The sequence below is a fragment of the Panulirus ornatus genome, chromosome 4 (assembly GCF_036320965.1).
Source record: "Panulirus ornatus isolate Po-2019 chromosome 4, ASM3632096v1, whole genome shotgun sequence".
Classification (NCBI taxonomy): Eukaryota; Metazoa; Arthropoda; class Malacostraca; order Decapoda; family Palinuridae; genus Panulirus; species Panulirus ornatus.
In genome coordinates this window covers 38,908,545-38,932,908 of record NC_092227.1, presented here as the reverse complement: position 1 = coordinate 38,932,908, position 24,364 = coordinate 38,908,545, and the positions used below count along the sequence as shown (strand labels likewise).

Sequence of the window (24,364 nt, the reverse complement as noted above, 5' to 3'; positions counted from 1 at the left end):
AGCAGCAGTGAGTAAGAAAAATGGTATTAGCAGCAGTGAGAAAGAAAAATGGTATTAGCAGCAATAAGAAAGGAGGAGGGTATTAGCAGCAGTGAGGGAGATGGGGGTACCAGATGCAGAGGAAGGTTTGAGAGTAACAGTGAGGGAAAAGGCAGGAAGGTAACGTTACAGCAGTAGTGAATCAGGAGGCAGGAGGATAATAGCAGAATTGAGGAAGGAAGAGGGTTATAGCATAAATAAGGGAGGTAGAATGGAAAACAACAGTAGTAAGGGAGGAGACAGGAGGGTAACAGCAGCAGTAAGGGAGGAGACAGGAGGGTAACAGCAGCAGTAAGGGAGGAGACAGGAAGGGAACAGCAGTAATGAGGGAGAAGGCAGAAGGATAATAGTGGCATTGAGGGAGGGAAAGGGTAAGTGGCAATGATAGAGGAGGATAACAGTAACACTGAGGAAGGAAAAGGATATTTGCACTAATGGAGAATGGAGGAGAGATGAAAGTAACAGAAGAAGTGAGGAAAGAAGCTCAAAGATAATTAGCAAGTGAGAGAGGCAGCAGGAGGGTAACAGCAGTAGATGGAGGAAGCAAGAGGGTAATACCAGCAGTGAGTGGAGAAACAAGAAGGTAACAGCAGGGAGGAAGCAGGAAAAGTAACAGTAGCAGTGGTGGGGAAGAAGGGTATCAATAGCAATAAGGGAGTCAGAGGACTAGCAGTAATGACGGAGTGGGGGGGGGGGGAGACAAGAAAGTTACAGTAGCAATGAGGGAAGATGCAAGAGGGTAACAGCAACAGAGCAGGAATAAAAGGTACAAGGGTAACAACAGTAGTGAGGGAGGAGGCATAAAGGCAAAAAAGAGCAGAGAGGAAGAAGGAAAGTAAAAGCAGCAAAGAGAGGAGAGGCAGTAGCGTTACAAGCAGCAGTGAGGAAGGAAGAGGGTGACAGTAAGAGAAGGAAAAGGTAACAGAACAGTCGGGAAGGCGGCACGAGGTTATCATCAGCAGTGTGGGAAAGCAGGAGAAAAATAGAGGTAGAGATTAAGGAAACTAATAACAGCAATGAGGGAGAAGGAATATAACAGCAGCAGTGAAAAATGGAAGATAGGTGTAGAGGGAGGAAATGGGTAACGTCAAGGAGGAACGTAACAGCAGCAGAAAAGGGAGAAAGGTAATGGCAGCATTTATGGATGAGGATAATGATATTAGGCCTCGTAGGCTCACTGCATTTATGACCCTTAGATGGAGATCTTCGTTCCACTTTATGACTCTGAATGTACCTGACCGATAACGATATGAAGAATGAATATAATTTATATTTACGGAAAAAAAGAATTATAAAGTATAACTGCCTCGAAACATTAAAGAATATATAACAATGAGAAGAAGAAGAAGAAGGAGAGAGAGAGAGAGAGAGAGAGAGAGAGAGAGAGAGTGTGAGTCTATTTACAATAGGTTACCCTGAGAAAATGTAAACTATATCGTTTTCTTTCCTACTCCACTACGCCTCGTATGTTTACATCCTTCCTCGGGTCCTGGCCAGTCCTCGTAACAACTATGTTGAAACGTTTTATGTTGATAACTAATATACAAAAGACACACTGTTCCTGGACCAAGAGGATCTAGCTGTGTGTGTAAGAGCACTACGCCTGCACCAGCCAGCCCAGCTGCCCCACCCCCATTGTCTTCCTTGCTTATCCTATTGGCCTCCCCAGTTCCTGTCATGTCTAGACTGGCTCACAAAGGCAAACCGTAAGTTCCAAAACATTAAAATCATAATTGTGGTCAGACTGTACAAGCAATGATTGACTATTTTTGTTGGAAACCCTCCAATTTTCATTATAATTTTTTTCAGCCATACTCTTGCATTATCTCTCAAGCTATCATACTTAACTCCTTTCTCTAACATGATGTTCTTTATGTAAATATAGCCTTTGAAATCACTCATCCTCAACGTATTTATATCAAATTGTCTGTCAATCGACATCGTGGGAGAGTGACTCAGGCTTGGGCTTTATATCAACAAATTAAGTGGGATAATTACTTGGCAATTATGTAGTTTAAGAGCATTGTAAATGTAAGTAGGGGAAAATGTTTGGCATTGGCAGTGTAATGTGTGGAGAATAATAGGACTACCAAAGTATGATAAAGTATTTCTTTTACCTCATCCACAGGAAGTGCTTATTTCATTAATATATTGGCAGTGATGGGTTAAATGGTATTACGCTATTATTCACTTTCTTGTGCCATTTCATTAGCTTATTTATCAACTTTTCTGAACAAAGTTCCAGGGTAATTCTCTAAATTAGTTCAGTATTGCTATTACCTTTAGGTAATTAGTAAGTGCAGCTGCATGGCTGTTACCTTTGAATTTGAGTGATTTTGTCCAGTACTGTTGTTGTGTTGTAAGTAATTGAATAACAGTTGTGGAGCGTGTTTTTAGTACTGCATCCTTTGATTAAATAAGGCAATAAGGGTAGTGTATATCATGGAAAATATGAAGCAGATGTAAACTTAGGTAATACACTAGTAAAGAGATAACAGAACCTATGAAATTGTCACCAAGCAGTTGAAATGACAACAGAAATATATAAACATTTTATTAGTGTCCTGCTGGAGATTGTGGTGTTATCAGTTGTTGATAACCAGCTCCATGTTGGAGCTCACTTTCTTGAACTTGATTAGTATATTTTGACTAGATTATTGAAAAGAGAAATTTTGACAGCTAAGGAGGATGGGTGAGATTTTCATAGGTTGATTTTTTTACAAGAGTATTTTCTACTTTTACATTACTTAATCCCTTATTTTCCTATATATACTAGTGTTGCTTTATTTAATATCTTTGCATAATATATAATGCTCCAAATCATTCTCTGGACATATGTTTGTATTCACAACCAATTCTAAACATAAAGAACCATTTCCCAAAGCTAGCTTTGAAGCGGAGTCACTGATAGATCAACATAGCTTTGAATGTTGACATTTTGTTCTGCAATGCTACCGTAGTATTGAAAGAACGTAGTTGATACACTTAAAAATATCAGTAGAACCTATGAAACTCACCAGAATCCTTAAGGAGTCTGGATTCATCATAACTTTCAATATTCTAGCTAAAATATATCTGTAACACTCATTGAAATATGCCATGAACATGGTGCTGGATGTCAAAAAACAGATGACACAGCAAGTGACTATGCAATCACAAGCAGGAGACAAATATAACAACATATATCTACTATAATTTTGGTCACTGGATGAAGTTTTTATCAGTTCTGTTGATATTTTACATGTGTTTTACTTATAGTGATGCAGAGCTACAGTATTCCAAACAATAACTGGTTCCAGTTTAGGGACACCACAAATAAGACTTAAAGGATTTGGAAGAAGAGCATATCTATGCTTTCCTTATACCTAGTAGAAGGCAAAATAGGTTGAGTTAATGTAGTCTGGAGCATTTTCTTTTATCCCACAATGATAATTGGGTAAAACTAATATAGCTTTGGATATTTGGTGATTTTGTTTTACAGTGCTGGTGTAGTGTTTACAGTATGCAAAAACAGTTGCAGAGCAGAATATTTTACTGAATGATATTAGATAAGACAGTTGGAGCGAGAGATTTTGTATATCAAGGAACCTCTGGGATTAATTCATGTTAATGAAAGTAGGTAATGCACTTGAAAAAAAACTGGCTTGCTGCTAGGGATTGCATGGCCATACAGTCTGTTTGTACAATGATATTCAGCAGCATTTATGCAGTGATCAGTTGTGGATGTGACTGCTATAATTGAACTAAAATATTGAACATTGTCTCAACAGATAAGGAGGTTTGGTGAGGTTTTCTTAAGTTCTGTTGAGTTTTATGAATGTATCTACTTTTTTGTTACAGAATCCCACACTCTTTCTGTTATGTGCAAGCCTCACTATTATTTTCTTATTCAGTTTTGTTCAACAGATTAAGGCTAATGTTAAAAATCATAGTGTACAACTATTATTGTATTCTCTAAATGGTTTACTAGCACTGCAGAACAAAAGCATTCAGTATCCAGAGTTAATAGTGAATGAAGCACTTGTAGAAGTCAACAGAACCCCTGAAAAGTTCACTAAACTTCTCCTAACATGAGCTTGTTTTCAGTGTTAAGGTGTCATTGTATTCAGTAGCTGGGGGGGGGTGTCTTCTTACTGTGTATCTTTAGTGTGCTTACTTCCTCTCATTGAGTGCAAATAACAATGTTTACTTCCTCTCTGCACTTGACTAATACAGCAGCAGAAGATAACAACAATGTTGATATATTTTGATTATAATATTGGGAAATAATTGCAGCCCCAAGTTGAAGTTAAATAAGGTGTACATAGGTTCTGATTTCTAGCAGTTTCCTGGATCATCATTTATTTTTTTGTAAGATATAGATAATGCACCAGTCATGCTTCCTTAGTCAAAATCACTTCCAAGAAGTAAAAAATGTATTAATATGCATGCATTTCTTTCAAATCCATGTTATTTCTGTCATTTTAACCTTTTCTCATTGAAAAAAGTTTTTGCAAATAATAGGGTGCATACAAATTGTGCTGAGTGAAAAAGTGCATTCTGTTTTAACAAAGTCCTGTGGGAGTCAACAAAGCTCTCATCCACCACCATCTTGAAGTCCATGGAAAGTGTTGGGTGAAAAGTCATACCATTCAACTGTACCTGACCTCTTAACAGATGGCTCCACCTCTGGTTGCCTAAACATAACCGGAGGTGGAGTATAGGTCAAAACATTTGGTTGAGAAATTCAGTAATATCAATGTCAACGTAAAACCTTTTACTTGACCAACCTGTGCCACAATAAACTCTGAAATGAAAGAGGTGATAGTAGGGAGGGTTATGAAGATATGGGGAAAATGAAAGATTAATTGATTTATGTAAAAGTAGATGAATCACTTCTATAAAACAACAGAACCTGAAAAAATCTCACCTAACTCCCCAGAAAAGCCAAAATTTACTTGAAATATTCCATTTCTATTTAACACTAATGCATGATATCATGAAATATGGTTAGATACATCTATGTACATTGCAACATGTTTGTGATGCTTGAGCCTTTCTGGACACATGACAGATTTGAGTATATGGTATAACTCAATATTTCCAAAATAGATACACAAGATGAAATAATTACTTCATGAGGTTTCTGATTAGAGGTTGAAGGAACCTTTTTGAAAGCACATACTTCATCATACGGCAGAATACAGCAGATGATGATAATATTGGTATAGTAGAAAATTACCATTCTAGCATTCCTAAAACAGGCAACTCTCAAAGTCTGGCACTTATAAGGGCACAACTACTCACTGAAATCCCTGTTAATTCAATTTCTTTGAGATCATTTATTGCTGCCTTTGTCTGAATTGTATATTTGACTTTTGTTGTGGGCCCTGATTCATACACTTCATATTTGTCTTCGTGCACTATTGTTTAATTCTTTAAGTCTGAAACTCTGAAATGAAAGAGGTGATAGTAGGGAGGGTTATGAAGATATGAGGAAAATGAAAGATTAATTGATTTATGTAAAAGTAGATGAATCACTTCTATAAAACAACAGAACCTGAAAAAATCTCACCTAACTCCACAGAAAAGCCAAAATTTACTTGAGATATTCCATTTTTATTTAACACTAATGCATGATATCATGAAACATGGTTAGATACCTCTATGTACATTGCAACATGTTTGTGATGCTTGAGCCTTTCTGGACACATGATAGAGTTGAGTATGTGGTATAACTCAATATTTCCAAAATAGATACACAAGATGAAAATAATTACTTCTTGAGGTTTCTGATTAGAGGTTGAAGGAACCTTTTTGAAAGCACATACTTCATCATACAGCAGAATACAGCAGATGATAATATTGGTATAGTAGAAAATTACCATTCTGGCATTCCTAAAACAGGCAACTCTCAAAGTCTGGCACTTGTTAGGGCACAAATACTCACTGAAATCCCTGTTAATTCAATTTCTTTGAGATCATTTATTGCTGCCTTTGTCTGAATTGTATATTTGACTCTTTTGTTGTGGGCCCTGATTCATACACTTCATATATGTCTTCGTGCACTATTGTTTAATTCTTTAAGTCTGTTCCCTTTAAGTTTGTGCCAGTAGATCTGTCTTTGATAATTATATTGTTAGATTCTTTTTAATTAGTGGACCTCTATTTGCCTGCATTGATCACTTTGAAAAAGGTTTCATACCTTGGTATTGCTTCATCTGAAAACCCCATATAGATATGAGGGAAAAAGAAAATCAACCCAAAAATTTACATTACCCAACTGTAAATTATTTTGAAGTGCTTTTTGCAGGTGGAATAGAGTACTACTAACTGTAATGAATCCATACAGGGAGATGTGTGATGATACTGAAAAGTTTAAATTGCTGTGCCCCTTAAGAAGGAATGTGAAGATTCAAATGTGCATATCAGAATTATCGGAAGTGAAAAAACAGTTTGATACAATTTGGGCCAGTATTAGTATTCCTGGTAAATTATATGGGAGGGTATTGATTGAGAGGGTGAAGGCATGTACAGAGCATCAGACTGGGGAAGAGCAGTGTGGTTTCAGAAGTGGTAGAGGATGTGTGGATCAGGTGTTTGCTTTGAAGAATGTATGTGAGAAATACTTAGAAAAGCAAATGGATTTGTATGTAGCATTTATGGATCTGGAGAAGGCATATGATAGAGTTGATAGAGATGCTCTGTGGAAGGTATTAAGAATATATGGTGTGGGAGGCAAGTTGTTAGAAGCAGTGAAAAGTTTTTATCGAGGATGTAAGGCATGTGTACGTGTAGGAAGAGAGGAAAGTGATTGGTTCTCAGTGAATGTAGGTTTGCGGCAGGGGTGTGTGATGTCTCCATGGTTGTTTAATTTGTTTATGGATGAGGTTGTTAGGGAGGTGAATGCAAGAGTTTTGGAAAGAGGGGCAAGTGTGAAGTCTGTTGGGGATGAGAGAGCTTGGGAAGTGAGTCAGTTGTTGTTCGCTGATGATACAGCGCTGGTGGCTGATTCATGTGAGAAACTGCAGAAGCTGGTGACTGAGTTTGGTAAAGTGTGTGAAAGAAGAAAGTTAAGAGTAAATGTGAATAAGAGCAAGGTTATTAGGTACAGTAGGGTTGAGGGTCAAGTCAATTGGGAGGTGAGTTTGAATGGAGAAAAACTGGAGGAAGTAAAGTGTTTTAGATATCTGGGAGTGGATCTGGCAGCGGATGGAACCATGGAAGCGGAAGTGGATCATAGGGTGGGGGAGGGGGCGAAAATTCTGGGAGCCTTGAAGAATGTGTGGAAGTCGAGAACATTATCTCGGAAAGCAAAAATGGGTATGTTTGAAGGAATAGTGGTTCCAACAATGTTGTATGGTTGCGAGGCGTGGGCTATGGATAGAGTGGTGCGCAGGAGGATGGATGTGCTGGAAATGAGATGTTTGAGGACAATGTGTGGTGTGAGGTGGTTTGATCAGGTAAGTAACGTAAGGGTAAGAGAGATGTGTGGAAATAAAAAGAGCGTGGTTGAGAGAGCAGAAGAGGGTGTTTTGAAATGGTTTGGTCACATGGAGAGAATGAGTGAGGAAAGATTGACCAAGAGGATATATGTGTCGGAGGTGGAGGGAACGAGGAGAAGAGGGAGACCAAATTGGAGGTGGAAAGATGGAGTGAAAAAGATTTTGTGTGATCGGGGCCTGAACATGCAGGAGGGTGAAAGGAGGGCAAGGAAAAGAGTGAATTGGAGCGATGTGGTATACCGGGGTTGACGTGCTGTCAGTGGATTGAATCAGGGCATGTGAAGCGTCTGGGGTAAACCATGGAAAGCTGTGTAGGTATGTATATTTGCGTGTGTGGACGTATGTATATACATGTGTATGGGGGTGGGTTGGGCCATTTCTTTCATCTTTTTCCTTGTGCTACCTCGCAAACGCGGGAGACAGCGGCAAAAAAAAAAAAAAAAAAAAAATAGTTGAATAATGGCATGCTTGTAGAATACACTTTCACCTAATATCTGGTAAAATTTGAATATGCAGTTTTGGTAAATGTAAAGTTTAAGGCCTTATGTTTATGAATAGATTTACTATTGGGTATGGAAAACTGTCTGAATACAAACTTTGCATGTTTAGATTATTTGCTTCATGTATTTTGTAAAGACACAGCATTTGTTTATTTGCTTTTTTATTTTTTGTATGGAAACCTTTCTTGAAACTAAAACCCCATATGTACAAGTCTATTGTGAGAAACACACTTTTATATGTCATGATATCAGTAGGCAAACTTCCATCCTTAAACTACACTTTTACCATATTCTGTGCCAGATGTAATCAATCTACTTTTAGAAAATAGACTTTATGCTTCTTTTCTCCACTTCCACATACAGTGTAAGAACAACAGAGAGGAGTTGGGAGGGCTTTAAAGCACAGGGAAAGTGTGGAGTTAAAACTCTAAAACAAACCTAACCTAAGTAGGCTCCTGGCCATAACCAGTTTATGTCTTGACATCTTGTGACTACTGCTTGATAAAGATAGAAAGCTTAAGTTTACTCCAGGAACTTGTCTTGAAGTATCCAGTTTACATTTTTTCATGACATGGATGCCATATGGTTCAGTAAGTGCTTCATGATGTGAGTTGACTGACTTGATATGGAGTACATCATAAAGAAATCAAAGATTGATTGCAACCCAGGCTTCAGATAAAACTTTTCATATCACCCTTTTATGTGATAAGAGTGAATACAACTCTTTGTGTATCATACTGAACTACACCATTGTTTGTCACAGTATTAGAACTAGATTAAGTGAACTGTTAATATAGTTGAAATAGTAGATTTGATATATCTATATCTTTATTTAGGATGAGTAATCGGCCACGGTACAAATCCATGGACCTCACACTACCTCCCCGGGAACGTACTACTAGTACCAGCAGCCTGATTGATGATGGAACAAAGCGGAGGTCCTCCTCTCGTGCTATTAAGCGGCCAAAGTTTGATGATGAATTGGTAGAGTCCAGTCTTGGAGGACAAGGTTCCACACCACTTAGTAAGATTCGTACACGAAATCCATCATTATCCACAGCATCTGACTGTTCAGTGTCTCTACCCCCAACTCCTTCTGTCACCTCTGATGTCCGTAAACGCTTATCATCAAAGTCTTCCAGTAAACGTGCAAGGAAAGGCCGTGGGTCACAGTCCATTGTTACAAAAGACTTGGGTAGGTGGAAACCAACAGATGACTTAGGACTAATCATTGGGGTGCAGCAGACTTGTGATTTGGTAACAGTACATAGAGGTGTGAAGTTTTCTTGCAAATTTACTCTTGGAGAAGTTCAAGAAAGATGGTATGCTCTGCTTTATGATCCAACAGTCTCAAGAATTGCTCAGCAGGCAATGAAAAATTTACATCCTGATCAGGTAAGTAAAAAACAATTATATTTTTCTACATCTTGGCTGTTATTAGAGGCTTTGCATTTTATTTCTACCAACAATATAGTAAAACCTCTCTTATGCAAAATGCTTATGGGAATCATGTTTTGGATAAAATTTCAGTTATTTTTAATGCTTGCTTCTCATTTCACATGTTAACAAAGTAGCACTTGGAATGGACAAAGAAAGACTGCATCTGCCCACATCCATTCTCTCCCTGCCATGTGTAATGCACTGAAACCACAGCTCCCTATCCACAGCCAAGGCCCACAGACCTTTCCATGGTTTACCCCAGAAGATTCACATGTTGTCGTTCAATCTTTAGACAATACATTGACCCATGTATACCACATCATTCCAATTCTTTTTATGCTTTGCATGCTTTTCACATTCCTGCATGTTCAGGCGCTGATCCCTTAAATCTTTTTTCACTCCATGTTGCCATCTCCAGTTTGGTTTTCCTTTTCTCCTTGTCCCCCCACTTCTGACACAATCTTTGTCAACCTTTCCTCACTCATTTTCTCCTCATGTCCAGACCATTTCAGCACAACCTCTTCAGCTCTCTCAACCACACTTTTATAACCACACCTCTCTCTTACTGTTTCATTACTTGATCAAACCACCTTTCCCCATGTTCTCAGACATTTCATTTCCGACATAATCTACCAGCTCTGTACAGTCTTACCTATAGCTCATGCCTCATATCCATACAATGTTGGGACTACTATATCTTCAGACATGCTCATTTTCACTTTCCCAGATAAAGATCACCCGTACCACACTTTTTTTAGCACTCCCTGGACCTTTATCCCTTGATGCACTCTATGACTCACCTCTGCTTCCATGGTTCCATTCACTGCCATGTCCACTCTCCATTCAAACTCACATCCCCGACTAACCTGTTCCTCAACTCTGCTAAACCTAATAACCTTGCTTTTATTCACATATACTCTGCTAAACCTAATAACCTTGCTTTTATTCATATCTACTCTCAACTTCCTCCTTTTATACACACTTTTTGACTCAGTCATCAACTTCTGCAGTTTCTCATTTGAATCTGCCACCGTTGCTGCATCATCAACAAACAAGTGACTCACATCCCAGGGCCTCTCATCCCCTTCAGACTGCATACTCACTCTTCTCTTCAAGAATCTCGCATTTACCTCCCTCACCACCCCATCCATAAGCTAATTAAACAACCATGGTGACACCACACACCCCTTCTACAGATCAGTACACATGCCTTACACCCTTGATAAAAACTTCTTACTCCTTCTAGCAGCTTTACTCCCACACCTTATATTCATAAGACTTTCCACAAGGAAAATCAATCAACCTTATCATATGCTTTCTCCAAATCCATAAATACCACATACAAATCCAACCATTTCTTTAGTATTTCTCGCACACATTCTTCAAAGCTAACATCAGATCCACACATCCTCTACCACTTCTGAAACCACACTGTTCCTCCCCAATCTGATTTTCTGTACATGCCTTAACTCTCTCAATCACTACTCTCCCATACAGCTTATCAGGTACACTCGACAAACTTATACCTTTGTAGTTTGAACACTCACCTGTATCTCCCTTGCTTTTATACAATAGCACCATAGATACGTTCCACCAGTCCTCAGGCACCTCACCACAATCCAGACATACATTGAAAATCCTAACTAACCCGTCAACAACATAGTCTCCCTCTTTCTTAATAAATAAATGCTACTGTAGTATCCACTACAGTTGCCTTGCCACATGTCATCCTTCTTAAGGCTTTCACCACCTCTTCTCTCCTCACCAAACCATTCTCCATCAGTCTTTTATTTTGCATAAAACCCTGACCCAAACATCCCTACATCTGCCACACTATCATCAGATACATTCAATAGTACTTCAAAATACAGATTCCATCTCACTCCATCAGTACCTGTTATCATTTTCCCTTTTGTCCCCTTCACCAATGTTCCTTTTTTTTTTTTTTTTTTTATCAACCTCCTTCCATCATATTCTCCCTAAAACTAATGATACTCCCTAACCCTTATTTGTTGTCTCTTTCAACCCCTACACCTTCCTTTTCACCTGCTGTTTTTGCTTATACATTCCCCATAATTTGCACTCCTTCCCTGCAAGTACCACCCAAACACCTCCCTTTTCTCTTTCTCTTGCATTTTTACTTCATTCCTCTACTCACTACTTTTTTAATCTGCCCACCTCCCACCTTTCACATGCCACATGCACCTCTCGCTCATGCCAGCACTGCTTCCCTAAACACCTTCCAGTCTTCACTCATTCCCCTTGCTTCGTTTATTCTCACCTTTTGCCTTTCTATACTGAGTCTCCAGGTATTTCTTTGCACAAGTCTCTTTTCCAAGCTCACTTATTTTCACCAGTCTTTTTTCATTGATATTGTTTCCTCTTTTTCTCAAACCTCTACAAATCTTCACCCTTGCCTCCAAAAGATAATGATCAGACATCCCATCAGCTTCCCCTCTCATCACTTTTACATCCAAAAGTCTCTCTTTTACATGCCTTTCAATTGATATGTAAACCCGTAATGCCCAACCATGTTTCCTGCTCACATACGTATTCTCCTTGTATGTCCCTTTTTTTTAAACCAGGTGGTCCCAATCATCACTCCTTTTTCAGGACACAGCTCCACAAGCTGTTCACCTTTACCATTCATAATATTGATACCCCATACCCTTGATTATACCCTCATCTGTCACATCACTCACCTTCGCATTCAAATCACCCATCACTAATATCTGGTCTATTGCATCTAAAACTGCCGACTCACTCACTCATCTGCTCCCAAAACACTTGTCTCTCATGATCTTTCTTCTTATGGCCAGGTGCATAAGCTCTGTTAATCACCCAATCTCACTAACCACTTTCATTTTTACCTTCATCAGTCTAAAATTCATTACCTAACACTTTCACACACTCCCACAGTCCTGCTTCAGGATTAGTGCTACTCCTTCCTTAGCTCTTGTCCTCTCACCAACCCCTAACCTTACTCCTGAGACACTTCCAAATCATTCTTCCCCTTTACACTCCCCTTTACACTTGAGAGTTGTTTCACTGTGAGCCAAAATATTTAAGTTTCTTTCCTCAAACATGCTACCTATCTCTCCTCTCTTCTCATCTTGGTTAATATATTAAATGATGCAGAAGTTATATTAATATAAATTGTTTTACTTCTATCTATTTATCTCTATCTCTGATGCCCATTTCCTCTGGAAACTCCCATCAAAGGGTGGCCACAGCATGCCACCCTTGCATACACTGGTCCACGCATTCCTCCACCATTTCCTCCAGTATTCCTTCACCTTATTTGCCCATGTCACAGGTGCCTTTCTCTCACACCATCCCCTGTAATTGTACAGTCTTACACTCTCCTTGTAAACTCCCAGTCTTTCATTCTTTCCATATGCTGAAACCACTCCAAAGTATTATGTTTCACCCATTTTTCCACTCTACAATTTATTCCATTTGCATTCCCTGCCATACCACATCTCTCATACACCCCTTCATTTCTTTCTTCATTCCATCTAGTCACACCACATGCTCTCCTCAAATACAGGTACACAACTGAATGTCTGGCAACTGATGGTTTGGCACCTCCTTTAGTCCAGACAAAATTACGTGTGGGAACTTGAAATTACCACAGCCACCAGACTAGTTTACTGGGCGGCCACAGATGGCGTTGTGTGTAGGGCACGCTTATTCTCATTCTTTACACTGCACTTGTTGGTGGTGATACCGCATTTCTGTTAGACTCTTAGCTTATTTTGCATAAATTTAACCCTAGCTGTGGCTCCTGAGATATATGAGAGTGTCAGTCGTGGTGTCAGACGTGAACACCAGTCCATATTGATCCAAGATAAAGTAGAACTGTTAAAAAAAAATGGACTGGTGTTTCAGTGCGTAAGCTGAGCAACATCTACAGTATTGGTTCGTCAACTGTTTATGATATAAAGAAGCAAAGGGAGAAAATATTGAAATTCTATGCAGAGAGCGATTTCAAGAAGCAAATGACGATTAGAAAAACTATGAAAGATGGTAAGAATACTGAGCACGATCGAGTGATGATGGAATGGTTTCAACAGCTTTAGAGTGATGGAGTGGTCTTGTCAGGGAGCATGATAATGGACCAGGCTAAGTTGTTCCATAAAGAACTTAAATTACAGCATGAGTGTGACTATAATGAAGGATGGATTCAAAGGTTCAAGAAGCGTCATGGAATTTCCATGAATAAAGTGTGCAGAGAAAAGTGGTCTACAAACCATGATGAAGCTGCCGAGTATGTGGACAAATTTGCGAAACTCGTAGCTGATGAGCACTCAGTCCTGAGCAGGTGTATAATGTAATTATTTTATTTATTATACTTTGTCACTGTCTCCCGCGTTAGCGAGGTAGCGCAAGGAAACAGACGAAAGAATGGCCCAACCCACCCATATACACATGTATATACATGAATGCCCACACACCCAAATATACATACCTATACATTTCAATGTATACATACATGTACATATATACACATGTACATATTCATACTTGCTGCCTTCATCCATTCCTGTCGCCACCCTGCCACACATAAAAATGGCACCCCCCTCCCCCCGCACATGTGCGAGGTAGCACTAGGAAAAGACAACAAAGGCCACATTTGTTCACACTCAGTCTCTAGCTGTCATGTGTAATGCACTGAAACCACAGCTCCCTTTTCCACATCCAGGCCCTACAAAACTTTCCATGGTTCACCCCAGATGCTTCATATGCCTTGGTTTAATCCACTGACAGCATGTCGACCCTGGTATATCACATCGTTCCAATTCACTCAATCCCTTGCATGCCTTTCACCCTCCTGTATGTCCCCCCCCCCCCAAAAAAAAATAGTTATTTTTTATTTTACTTTGTCGTCTCCTGCGTTAGCGAGGGAGCGCAAGGAAACAGACGAAAGAATGGCCCAACCCACCCACATAAACATGTATATACATACACGTCCACACACACAAATATACATACCTATACATCTCAACGTATACATATATATATACACACACAGACATATACATATATACACATGCACATAATTCATCCTGTCTGCCTTTATTCATTCCCATCACCACCCCGCCACACATGAAATAACAACCTCCTCCCCCCGCATGTGCACGAGATAGCGCTAGGAAAAGACAACAAAGGCCACATTCGTTCACACTCAGTCTCATAGCTGTCATGTATAATGCACCGAAATCACAGCACCCTTTCCACATCCAGGCCCCACAGAACTTTCCATGGTTTACCCCAGACGCTTCACATGCCGTGGTTCAATCCATTGACTGCACATCGACCTGGTATACCACATCATTCCAATTCACTCTATTCCTTGCACGCCTTTCACCCTCCTGCATGTTCAGGCCCGGATCACTCAAAATCCTTTTCACTCCATCTTTCCACCTCCAATTTGGTCTCCCATTTCTCCTCGTTCCCTCCACCTCTGACACATATATCCTCTTGGTCAATCTTTCCTCATTCATTCTCTCCATGTGACCAGACCATTTCAAAAAACCCTCTTCTTCTCTCTACCACACTCTTTTTATTACCACACATCTCTCTTACTCTATTATTACTTACTTAAGCAAACCACCTCACACCACATATTGTCCTCAAACATATCATTTCCAGCACATCCACCCTCCTCCACACAATTCTATCCATAGCCCATGCCTCACAACCATATAACATTGTTGGAACCAATATTCCTTCAAACATACCCATTTTTGCTTTCCGAGATAATGTTCTTGACTTCCAAACATTCTTCAACACTCCCAAACTTTCGCCCCCTCCCCCACCCTATGATTCACTTCCACTTCCATGGTTCCATTCGCTGCCAAATCCACTCCCAGATATCTAAAACACTTCACTTTCTCCAGCTTTTCTCCATTCTAACTTACCTCCCAATTGACTTGTCCCTTAACTCTACTGTACCTAATAACCTTGCTCTTATTCACATTTACTCTCAGCTTTCTTCTTTCACACACTTTACCAAACTCAGTCACCAGCTTCTGCAGTTTCTCACACGAATCAGCCACCAGCACTGTATCATCAGCGAACAACAACTGACTCACTTCCCAAGCACTCTCATCCACAACAGACTGCATACTTGCCTCTCTTTCCAAAACTCTTGCATTCACCTCCCTAACAACCTCATCCATAAACAAATTAAACAACCATAGAGACATCACACACCCCTGCCGCAAACCAACATTCACTAAGAACCAATCAGTTTCCTCTCTTCCAACACGTACACATGCCTTACATCCTTGATAAAAACTTTTCACTGCTTCTAACAACTTGCCTCCCACACCATATATTCTTAATACCTTCCACAGAGCATCTCTGTCAACTCTATCATATGCCTTCTCCAGATCCATAAATGCTACATACAAAACCATTTGCTTTTTTGAGTATTTCTCACATACATTCTTCAAAGCAAACACCTGATCCACACATCCTCAACCACTTCTGAAACCACACTGCTCTTCCCCAATCTGATGCTCTGTACATGCCTTCACCCTCTCAATCAATACCCTCCTATATAATTTCCCAGGAATACTCAACAAACTTATATTATATATTTTGCTTTGTTGCTGTCTCCTGTGTTTGCGAGGTAGCGCAAGGAAACAGACAAAAGAAATGGCCCAACCCACCCCCATACACATGTATATACATACATGTCCACACATGCAAATATACGTACCCCTACATCTCAATGTACACATATATATACACACACAGACACATACATATATACACATGCACACAATTCACACCGTCTGCCTTTATTCATTCCCATCACCACCTCGCCGCACATGGAATAACATCCCCCTCCCCCCTCATGTGTGCGAGGTAGCGCTAGGAAAAGACAACAAAGGCCCCATTCGTTCACACTCAGTCTCTAGCTGTCATGCAATAATGCCCGAAACCACAGCTCCCTTTCCACATCCAGGTCCCACTGAACTTTCCATGGTTTACCCCAGACGCTTCACATGCCCTGATTCACTCCATTGACAGCACGTCGACCCCGATATACCACATCGATCCAATTCACTCTATTCCTTGCCCGCCTTTCACCCTTCTGCATGTTCAGGCCCCGATCACTCAAAATCTTTTTCACTCCATCTTTCCACCTCCAATTTGGTCTCCCACTTCTCCTCGTTCCCTCCACCTCTGACACATATATCCTCTTGGTCAATCTATCCTCACTCATTCTCTCCATGTGCCCAAACCATTTAAAAACACCCTCTTCTGCTCTCTCAACCACGCTCTTTTTATTTCCACACATCTCTCTTACCCTTACATTACTTACTCGATCAAACCACCTCACACCACATATTGTCCTCAAACATCTCATTTCCAGCACATCCACCCTCCTGCGCACAACTCTATCCATAGCCCACGCCTCACAATGTGTACGTGTTGGAAGAGAGGAAACTGATTGGTTCTTAGTGAATGGTGGTTTGCGGCAGGGGTGTGTGATGTCTCTATGGTTGTTTAATTTGTTTATGGATGAGGTTGTTAGGGAGATGAATGCAAGAGTTTTGGAAAGAGAGGCAAGTATGCAGTCTGTTGTGGATGAGAGAGCTTGGGAAGTGAGTCAGTTGTTGTTCGCTGATGATACAGTGCTGGTGGCTGATTCGTGTGAGAAACTGCAGAAGCTGGTGACTGAGTTTGGTAAAGTGTGTGAAAGAAGAAAGCTGAGAGTAAATGTGAATAAGAGCAAGGTTATTAGGTACAGTAGAGTTAAGGGACAAGTCAATTGGGAGGTAAGTTAGAATGGAGAAAAGCTGGAGAAAGTGAAGTGTTTTAGATATCTGGGAGTGGATTTGGCAGCGAATGGAACCATGGAAGCGGAAGTGAATCATAGGGTGGGGGAGGGGGCGAAAGTTTGGGAGTGTTGAAGAATGTTTGGAAGTCAAGAACATTATCTCGGAAAGCAAAAATGGGTATGTTTGAAGGAATATTGGTTCCAACAATGTTATATGGTTGTGAGGCATGGGCTATGGATAGAATTGTGTGGAGGAGGGTGGATGTGCTGGAAATGATATGTTTGAGGACAATATGTGGTGTGAGGTGGTTTGCTTAAGTAAGTAATAATAGAGTAAGAGAGATGTGTGGTAATAAAAAGAGTGTGGTAGAGAGAAGAAGAGGGTTTTTTGAAATGGTCTGGTCACATGGAGAGAATGAATGAGGAAAGATTGACCAAGAGGATATATGTGTCAGAGGTGGAGGGAACGAGGAGAAATGGGAGACCAAATTGGAGGTGGAAAGATGGAGTGAAAAGGATTTTGAGTGATCCGGGCCTGAACATGCAGGAGGGTGAAAGGCGTGCAAGGAATAGAGTGAATTGGAATGATGTGGTATACCAGGTCGATGAAACTTGTAGCTGACGAACACCTCAGTCCTGAGCAGGTTTATAATGTATTTCATTCATTTATTTGATTTACATTTAATATATGTTTATTTTAAATTTCTAGCAGTCCATGGTATACTTTAGACACGTGGGAGATGTATAATTAGTGGGTTAGAGGTGTGTTGAATTATTATTATGTGACCACAGTTGGTCCGGCAAAATGGTTAATCTGGCAAGGTTTTGGAACCAAGAGTGCTGGAAAATCAGTGGTGTACCTGTAGCTGATTTCCACAGCCTGGACTCTTGGTCTCAGTGACTCATTCCATGTCCATGTTTTGGCTGCATAGGTCAGGGTTGGGAGGACTATGCTGTCCCTTAATCCTCTCTTCACATCCATACTTACACTTTTATCCTTCTTTATTCTATTAAGGGACCCAGTGACTTCTCTATTGCTTTCTCCCTTACCTCTTCTTCCATACCACCAAACTTACCCATGACAGCTCCTAAATACTTAAATTCCCTCACTTCCAGTTTTTCTCCTCCCATATCCAAAGCACAATTTAGTACACTTTCTTTCATTTGACATGGTTTTACAATATCTTTACTTTCACTCTGTTTCCTTTCAGACACCATTACTTTACTTTCATTTACTATCAATCACCTACATTTACACACATCATAAAACACACATACAACCTTCAACTCCTCTCACAGCAAACAATAGTATCATCTGCAGACAGGCTTGTTGCTATCCAACATACCTCATCACCACACTCCATCTCTGCAACCCCCTGCAACCCGTTTCCATAGTTTTGCTTTCATATTTCTTATCACCCCATGCATATATATTTTAAAAGCCATGGTAACATCACTCAGCCCTGCCTCACACTTACATGTATCCCAAAACTTATGCTCAACTCTCCACCCACTCTTACACATGCATTTGCTCTTCTCCTTGGTAGAAGGCTTTCACACCATCTAACAGTTTTCTCCCGACACCTTAACACATCCCATAAAGCATTCCACTTGACTCTGTCATATGCTTTCTCCAGACCCATAAAAGCTGCATACAACTTCTTACCTTTTGCTAAATATTTTTCCACGGTCATCTGTACCACAAAAATCTGATCCACACATCCCCAACCTTTCCTAATACCCCGTTTCTCTTCACTTAATCTGCATTCAGTCCTTTTTATCACTATCAATTAATATTCTTGCATACACTTTTTATGGTATACTTAACAGACTTATTCCCCTATAATTGGTACATACATCTGAAGCACCTTTTCCTTTGAATAAAGGAACAATAATAGCTTTCACCCAGTCATCAGGCACACCCTTCTGTTTCTGTACTGAATTACATATCAGATGCATTTAGTCTATCACACTTTCATTTCCTTACTTCAGCGTTTCAGCCATAATCCCATCTACCCCAGGTGCTTTTCCTGCCTTCAGCCTCATTATTGCCCCTTTTTACCTCCCTCTTTGCTGTAGGCCTTTGCAATTGTATCTTCTTCCATCCTCCATACCCATGCATGTAACAACTGCTGCTTCCCCTTCTCCCACATTGATCAGTTCTTGAAAATACTCTTTTCATCTTCCTTTCACTTATTTATTTGTAGATATTTTACATTGAGGACATATTGATATATATAAGTAAATAAGTGAATGATGTTGAAGTCTTTCTTAAGTGTCACCCTAAGCCAGCCTCTTGCACAACATAGACAAGTTTGAGGAGCTGTCACAGAATAGCTGACAATATTTGGAAGGTGCCAGTGTCCCCAGGGTGCACAAAATACACAAATGTGCAAGACCCACACACACAGCCCCATGCCCAGAAGCACATGGGAGACAATAAAAATCACTAGTGCCACATAACACTGGGTGGTTTGTAACTAATCTCTGGTGTGTGGTGTGCTTGCAATTTGAAATATTTTATGTATCTTTTCTAACTTTTTGATTTTCATTCAATAATGGAGGTTTGCTATCCAAAATTGAAAAACGTGTTTTGAACATTTTCATGACTTTGATTACAGATAACTGGGGCTTTATTGTATTTTTTTTCAGCAGTTAATCTATATCCTATTTTTTATTTCTAATATTCAGACAGGGTTACCTGTGTAGGTTTTCTCCAGTCTCTCTTGCATTTATTTTTATATGCCATAAAATGTATATTTAGTATTACTTTTTCAGTGACTGAATATTTGAATAATCTATATATTTTTTATATCACACATCAGTGTGCGTCCAGTCACCAAAAATGTGTTGTACTTGAGTATCACATATCTGATATACTCAGGACCAAGAGGTCTTAAAAAAGTTGATAATGTTTAACAATCAGTTTATCCACTTGAGGAACCCATATGATAAAATGAGTGATTTTTTTTTATAGAGTGCCCCATTTAAGAATTAAAAGGTGTCACAGTTTTCATACCACAGACATGACTGTGGTGGCTTCAAGTGGTGATAGTGAGCCAACAAAATGGTACAATGAGTACTTAAGAATAGTATTGAGGATTGAGATTATATACCTTAACAAGTGAATATTTATCTATTTATCCAACTATATCATTGACACCTGTTCCCTCTGGGAACACCCATCATGGGATTGGCCATTCATTTATCCCTGTCCTTACATGCCTCCATCACATACATTCCATGCATTCTTCCACCATTTCCTTCCCATCAGTACTGTTTCACTTTATTTCACTGTTACAGGTGGTCTTTCTCTCACATCAGCCTCTTTAGTTGTGCTATTGTACATTCTCTTTGTAAACTCCCCATCTCGTGTTCTTTCCACATGCCCAAACCACCTCAAAGTATAAGTTTTCACCTACTCTACCACCCCACAATTCATTCTCTTTGCATTCCTTGCTATACCACATCTTTCATACACTCCCTCATTTCTTTCTTCATTCCATCTAGTCATACCACATGTTCCTCTCTAATAGCTAATTTCTATAGCTTGGATTTTAGATCTCTGTGACTTATTTCATGTCCATGTATTGGATGCATAGATCAGGGTCAGGAGGAATATGCTGTCCCATAATCCTTTCTTCATTTCCATACTTACACCTCTATGCCTCAACATTCTTTTAAGGGAACCAATGACTCTTCTACCTTGTACTGAACTGTCCCTTATCTGTCCTTCCTTGTCACCAAACTTACCCAAGATAGCTCCTAAATAGGTAGCTGTTTTTTCTTTCTGCCTCACTAACATGTGGACTATTGCCATTCTGTCCACAAACAATCTCTCCCTATCATATGTAACACTTGACAACACTCAACTCATGCAGCTCATTCTTCCTAATTCTAGATTTTCATGTGGTGAGCACTATGCACTAGCCCTGCCTTTTGGCAAAATAGTAGGAGCAGTAGATTGTATTAGTAGATAGGAACATTTAGGCTGGAGCATTAGGTAGTAGTTGGTAGGAGTATTAGTTAGTAGTAGTAATTAGGAACATTAGGTAGGAGCCTCTGCAAACACTGAGCTAGACCTGCCCTCTGCCAGTGGCCTGTTAAGGGTGAGGCACTAACGGCTAAGAAGTGGCTCTGGAGTTCTTTAGCTATGGAGACTCATTTGCCATGGCCACCCCTTTGAGGGAGTTCCAATTGGAACAGGCATCAGAGATTTAGATAGATAGATAGCTCCTAAATACTAAAATTTTCTCACCTCTTCTATTCTTTCTCCCCCACATTTATAACACCATTTAGTACACTTTCTTCTTTCACTCTATAGAGTTTTGCAAATCTATACTTTCTTTCTGTTACCTTCAAACACTGTTAATCAAATCAAAATCAAAATACTTTATTGTTCATGAATTTTGTCTTGTGCATTTTTCACAGACAGTTAAGAAGTTTCACACAGAGACAGATCTTTACATTCTTCATCTATGTATATCAAAAAAAAACATCCTAGAGTATTGTCATGAAATTTAAAAAGCACAACATACAACTTACAAATAACATTAACTGACTTTCTGAACCTTAAGCAACCAGGAGTACCAATTAAACTGATTTCTCCATTATTAATTATTGTTATACTCGCAGGTATAAAAGATTTTTGATGCCTAGCCATTTCGTTTATCTTAATCTTTCTGAGGGTAGCATTTTGTATTTGTTATTCCATGGATGATTTTGGCCATTCCAACTTACTTTATATCCTTGTATCATACATTTTTTTATATTTCTAATAGTTTATTGGTATTCCAGAAGCCTAATTTAATACAGTTCTTATTAACCTTTGTCAATTTTTGTTTTGAATCTGAATTACAGTTTCCATACCAACATGTGACTGAAAATGAGATTATTGACTGTATAACAGCATTATAGAATAAATCCATAATTTCAGTATCAGTTTTAAGTTTGCTAAGATTCCTAACAGAATGCATTCTCGAATTTACCTTTTTGTACAGTGCCTTCACATTTTTATTGAAAGAAAAATGATTATCAATGATTGTACCAACATATTTATATTCCTTCACAGATTCTACAAGAGGGTGTTTTGAAATGGTTTGGTCACATGGAGAGAATGAGTGAGGAAAGATTGACCAAGAGGATATATGTGTCAGAGGTGGAGGGAACGAGGAGAAGTGGGAGACCAAATTGGAGGTGGAAAGATGGAGTGAAAAGGATTTTGAGTGATCGGGGCCTGAACATGCAGGAGGGTGAAAGGCTTGCAAGGAATAGAGTGAATTGGAACGATGTGGTATACCGGGGTCGACGTGCTGTCATGGATTGAACCAAGGCATGTGAAGAGTCTGGGGTAAACCATGGAAAGTTCTGTGGGGCCTGGATGTGGAAAGGGAGCTGTGGTTTCAGTGCATTATTACATGACAGCTAGAGACTGAGTGTGAACGAATGTGGCCTTTGTTGTCTTTTCTTAGTGCTACCTCGCGCACATGAGGGGGGAGGGGGTTGTTATTTCATGTGTGGCGAGGTGGCGATGGGAATGAATAAAGGCAAACAGTATGAATTATGTACATGTGTATATATGTATATGTCTGTGTGTGTATTTATATGTATATGTTGAGATGTATAGGTATGTATATGTGCGTGTGTGGATGTGTATGTATATACATGTGTATGTGGGTGGGTTGGGCCATTCTTTTGTGTTTCCTTGTGCTACCTCGCTAACGTGGGAGACAGTGACAAAGCAAAATAAATAAATATCTAGATTCTACAAGTTTGCCTCTAATATATAAAGATGCCTGAGTGACTGGTAAGGTACTATAATTTACAACCATTTCTTTTTCTGAACATTGAGTTCAAGTAATTATCATTACAACATGACCTAAAATGTTCTACTTCTGCTCGATACATGTCATCATCATTGAACATTGATTCACGAGAATGGCATCATTTGCATACTTGAAAAGCTTAACAGTTGGCTGTATGACAGTGACAATCACTATTATAAAGAGTGAACAATACAGATGACAGCACACAGGCCTGTAGTGCACCTGTTTTTATAATTATGACATCTGATTTTTCATTAAGAAATTTAAAATATTGTGGCTTTCCTGTAAGGAAAGCATTAATTTAGAGATTTAAGTTGGAATATACATTCATGTTATTCAGTTTTTGTATCATTATATGAGGCTGAATGGTGTTCAAAGTAAAAGCACTAAAAATCTACAAAAAGTATCGTTACAAAATGTTTTGTCAGGAGTATTAGTTGAGGGAATAATTGGTATGCATGGGGTGTTCAGTGTTGTAAATGGAAATGGTGAAGAGCTTGTAGATTTATGTGCTGAAAAAGGACTGATGATTGGGAATACCTGGTTTAAAAAGCGAGATATACATAAGTATACTTATGTAAGTAGGAGAGATGGCCAGAGAGCATTATTGGATTACGTGTTAATTGACAGGCGTGCGAAAGAGAGACTTTTGGATGTTAATGTGCTGAGAGGTGCAACTGGAGGGATGTCTGATCATTATCTTGTGGAGGCTAAGGTGAAGATTAGTATGGGTTTTCAGAAAAGAGGAGTGAATGTTGGGGTGAAGAAGGTGGTGAGAGTAAGTGAGCTTGGGAAGGAGACCTGTGTGGGGAAGTACCAGGAGAGACTGTGTACAGAATGGAAAAAGGTGAGAACAATGGAAGTAAGGGGAGTGGGGGAGGAATGGGATGTATTTAGGGAATCAGTGATGGATTGCGCAAAAGATGCTTGTGGCATGAGAAGAGTGGGAGGTGGGCTGTTTAGAAAGGGTAGTGAGTGGTGGGATGAAGAAGTAAGAGTATTAGTGAAAGAGAAGAGAGAGGCATTTGGACGATTTTTGCAGGGAAAAAATGCAATTGAGTGGGAGAAGTATAAAAGAAAGAGACAGGAGGTCAAGAGAAAGGTGCAAGAGGTGAAAAAAAGGGCAAATGAGAGTTGGGGTGAGAGACTATCAGTAAATTTTAGGGAGAATAAAAAGATGTTCTGGAAGGAGGTAAATAGGGTGCGTAAGACAAGGGAGCAAATGGGAACTTCAGTGAAGGGCGTAAATGGGGAGGTGATAACAAGTAGTGGTGATGT

The 24,364-nt window shown here is 39.6% G+C and overlaps 2 protein-coding genes across 2 annotated transcripts in view; one reads left to right on the top strand and one right to left on the bottom strand.

Moving 5' to 3' along the window:
• LOC139764778 (protein arginine N-methyltransferase 9-like) overlaps positions 1–24,364 on the bottom strand; it is a 354,991-nt gene that overhangs the window by 29,836 nt on the left and 300,791 nt on the right. The window lies entirely within an intron of this gene.
• Rcd5 (microspherule protein Rcd5) overlaps positions 1,482–24,364 on the top strand; it is a 97,690-nt gene continuing 74,807 nt past the window's right edge. Inside the window, exons 1-2 of the mRNA XM_071693994.1 lie at positions 1,482–1,745; positions 8,860–9,418. Of these exons, the coding sequence (XP_071550095.1) occupies positions 1,717–1,745; positions 8,860–9,418 (588 nt within the window). The 5' untranslated portion in view covers positions 1,482–1,716. The remainder of the gene's footprint in view (positions 1,746–8,859; positions 9,419–24,364) is intronic.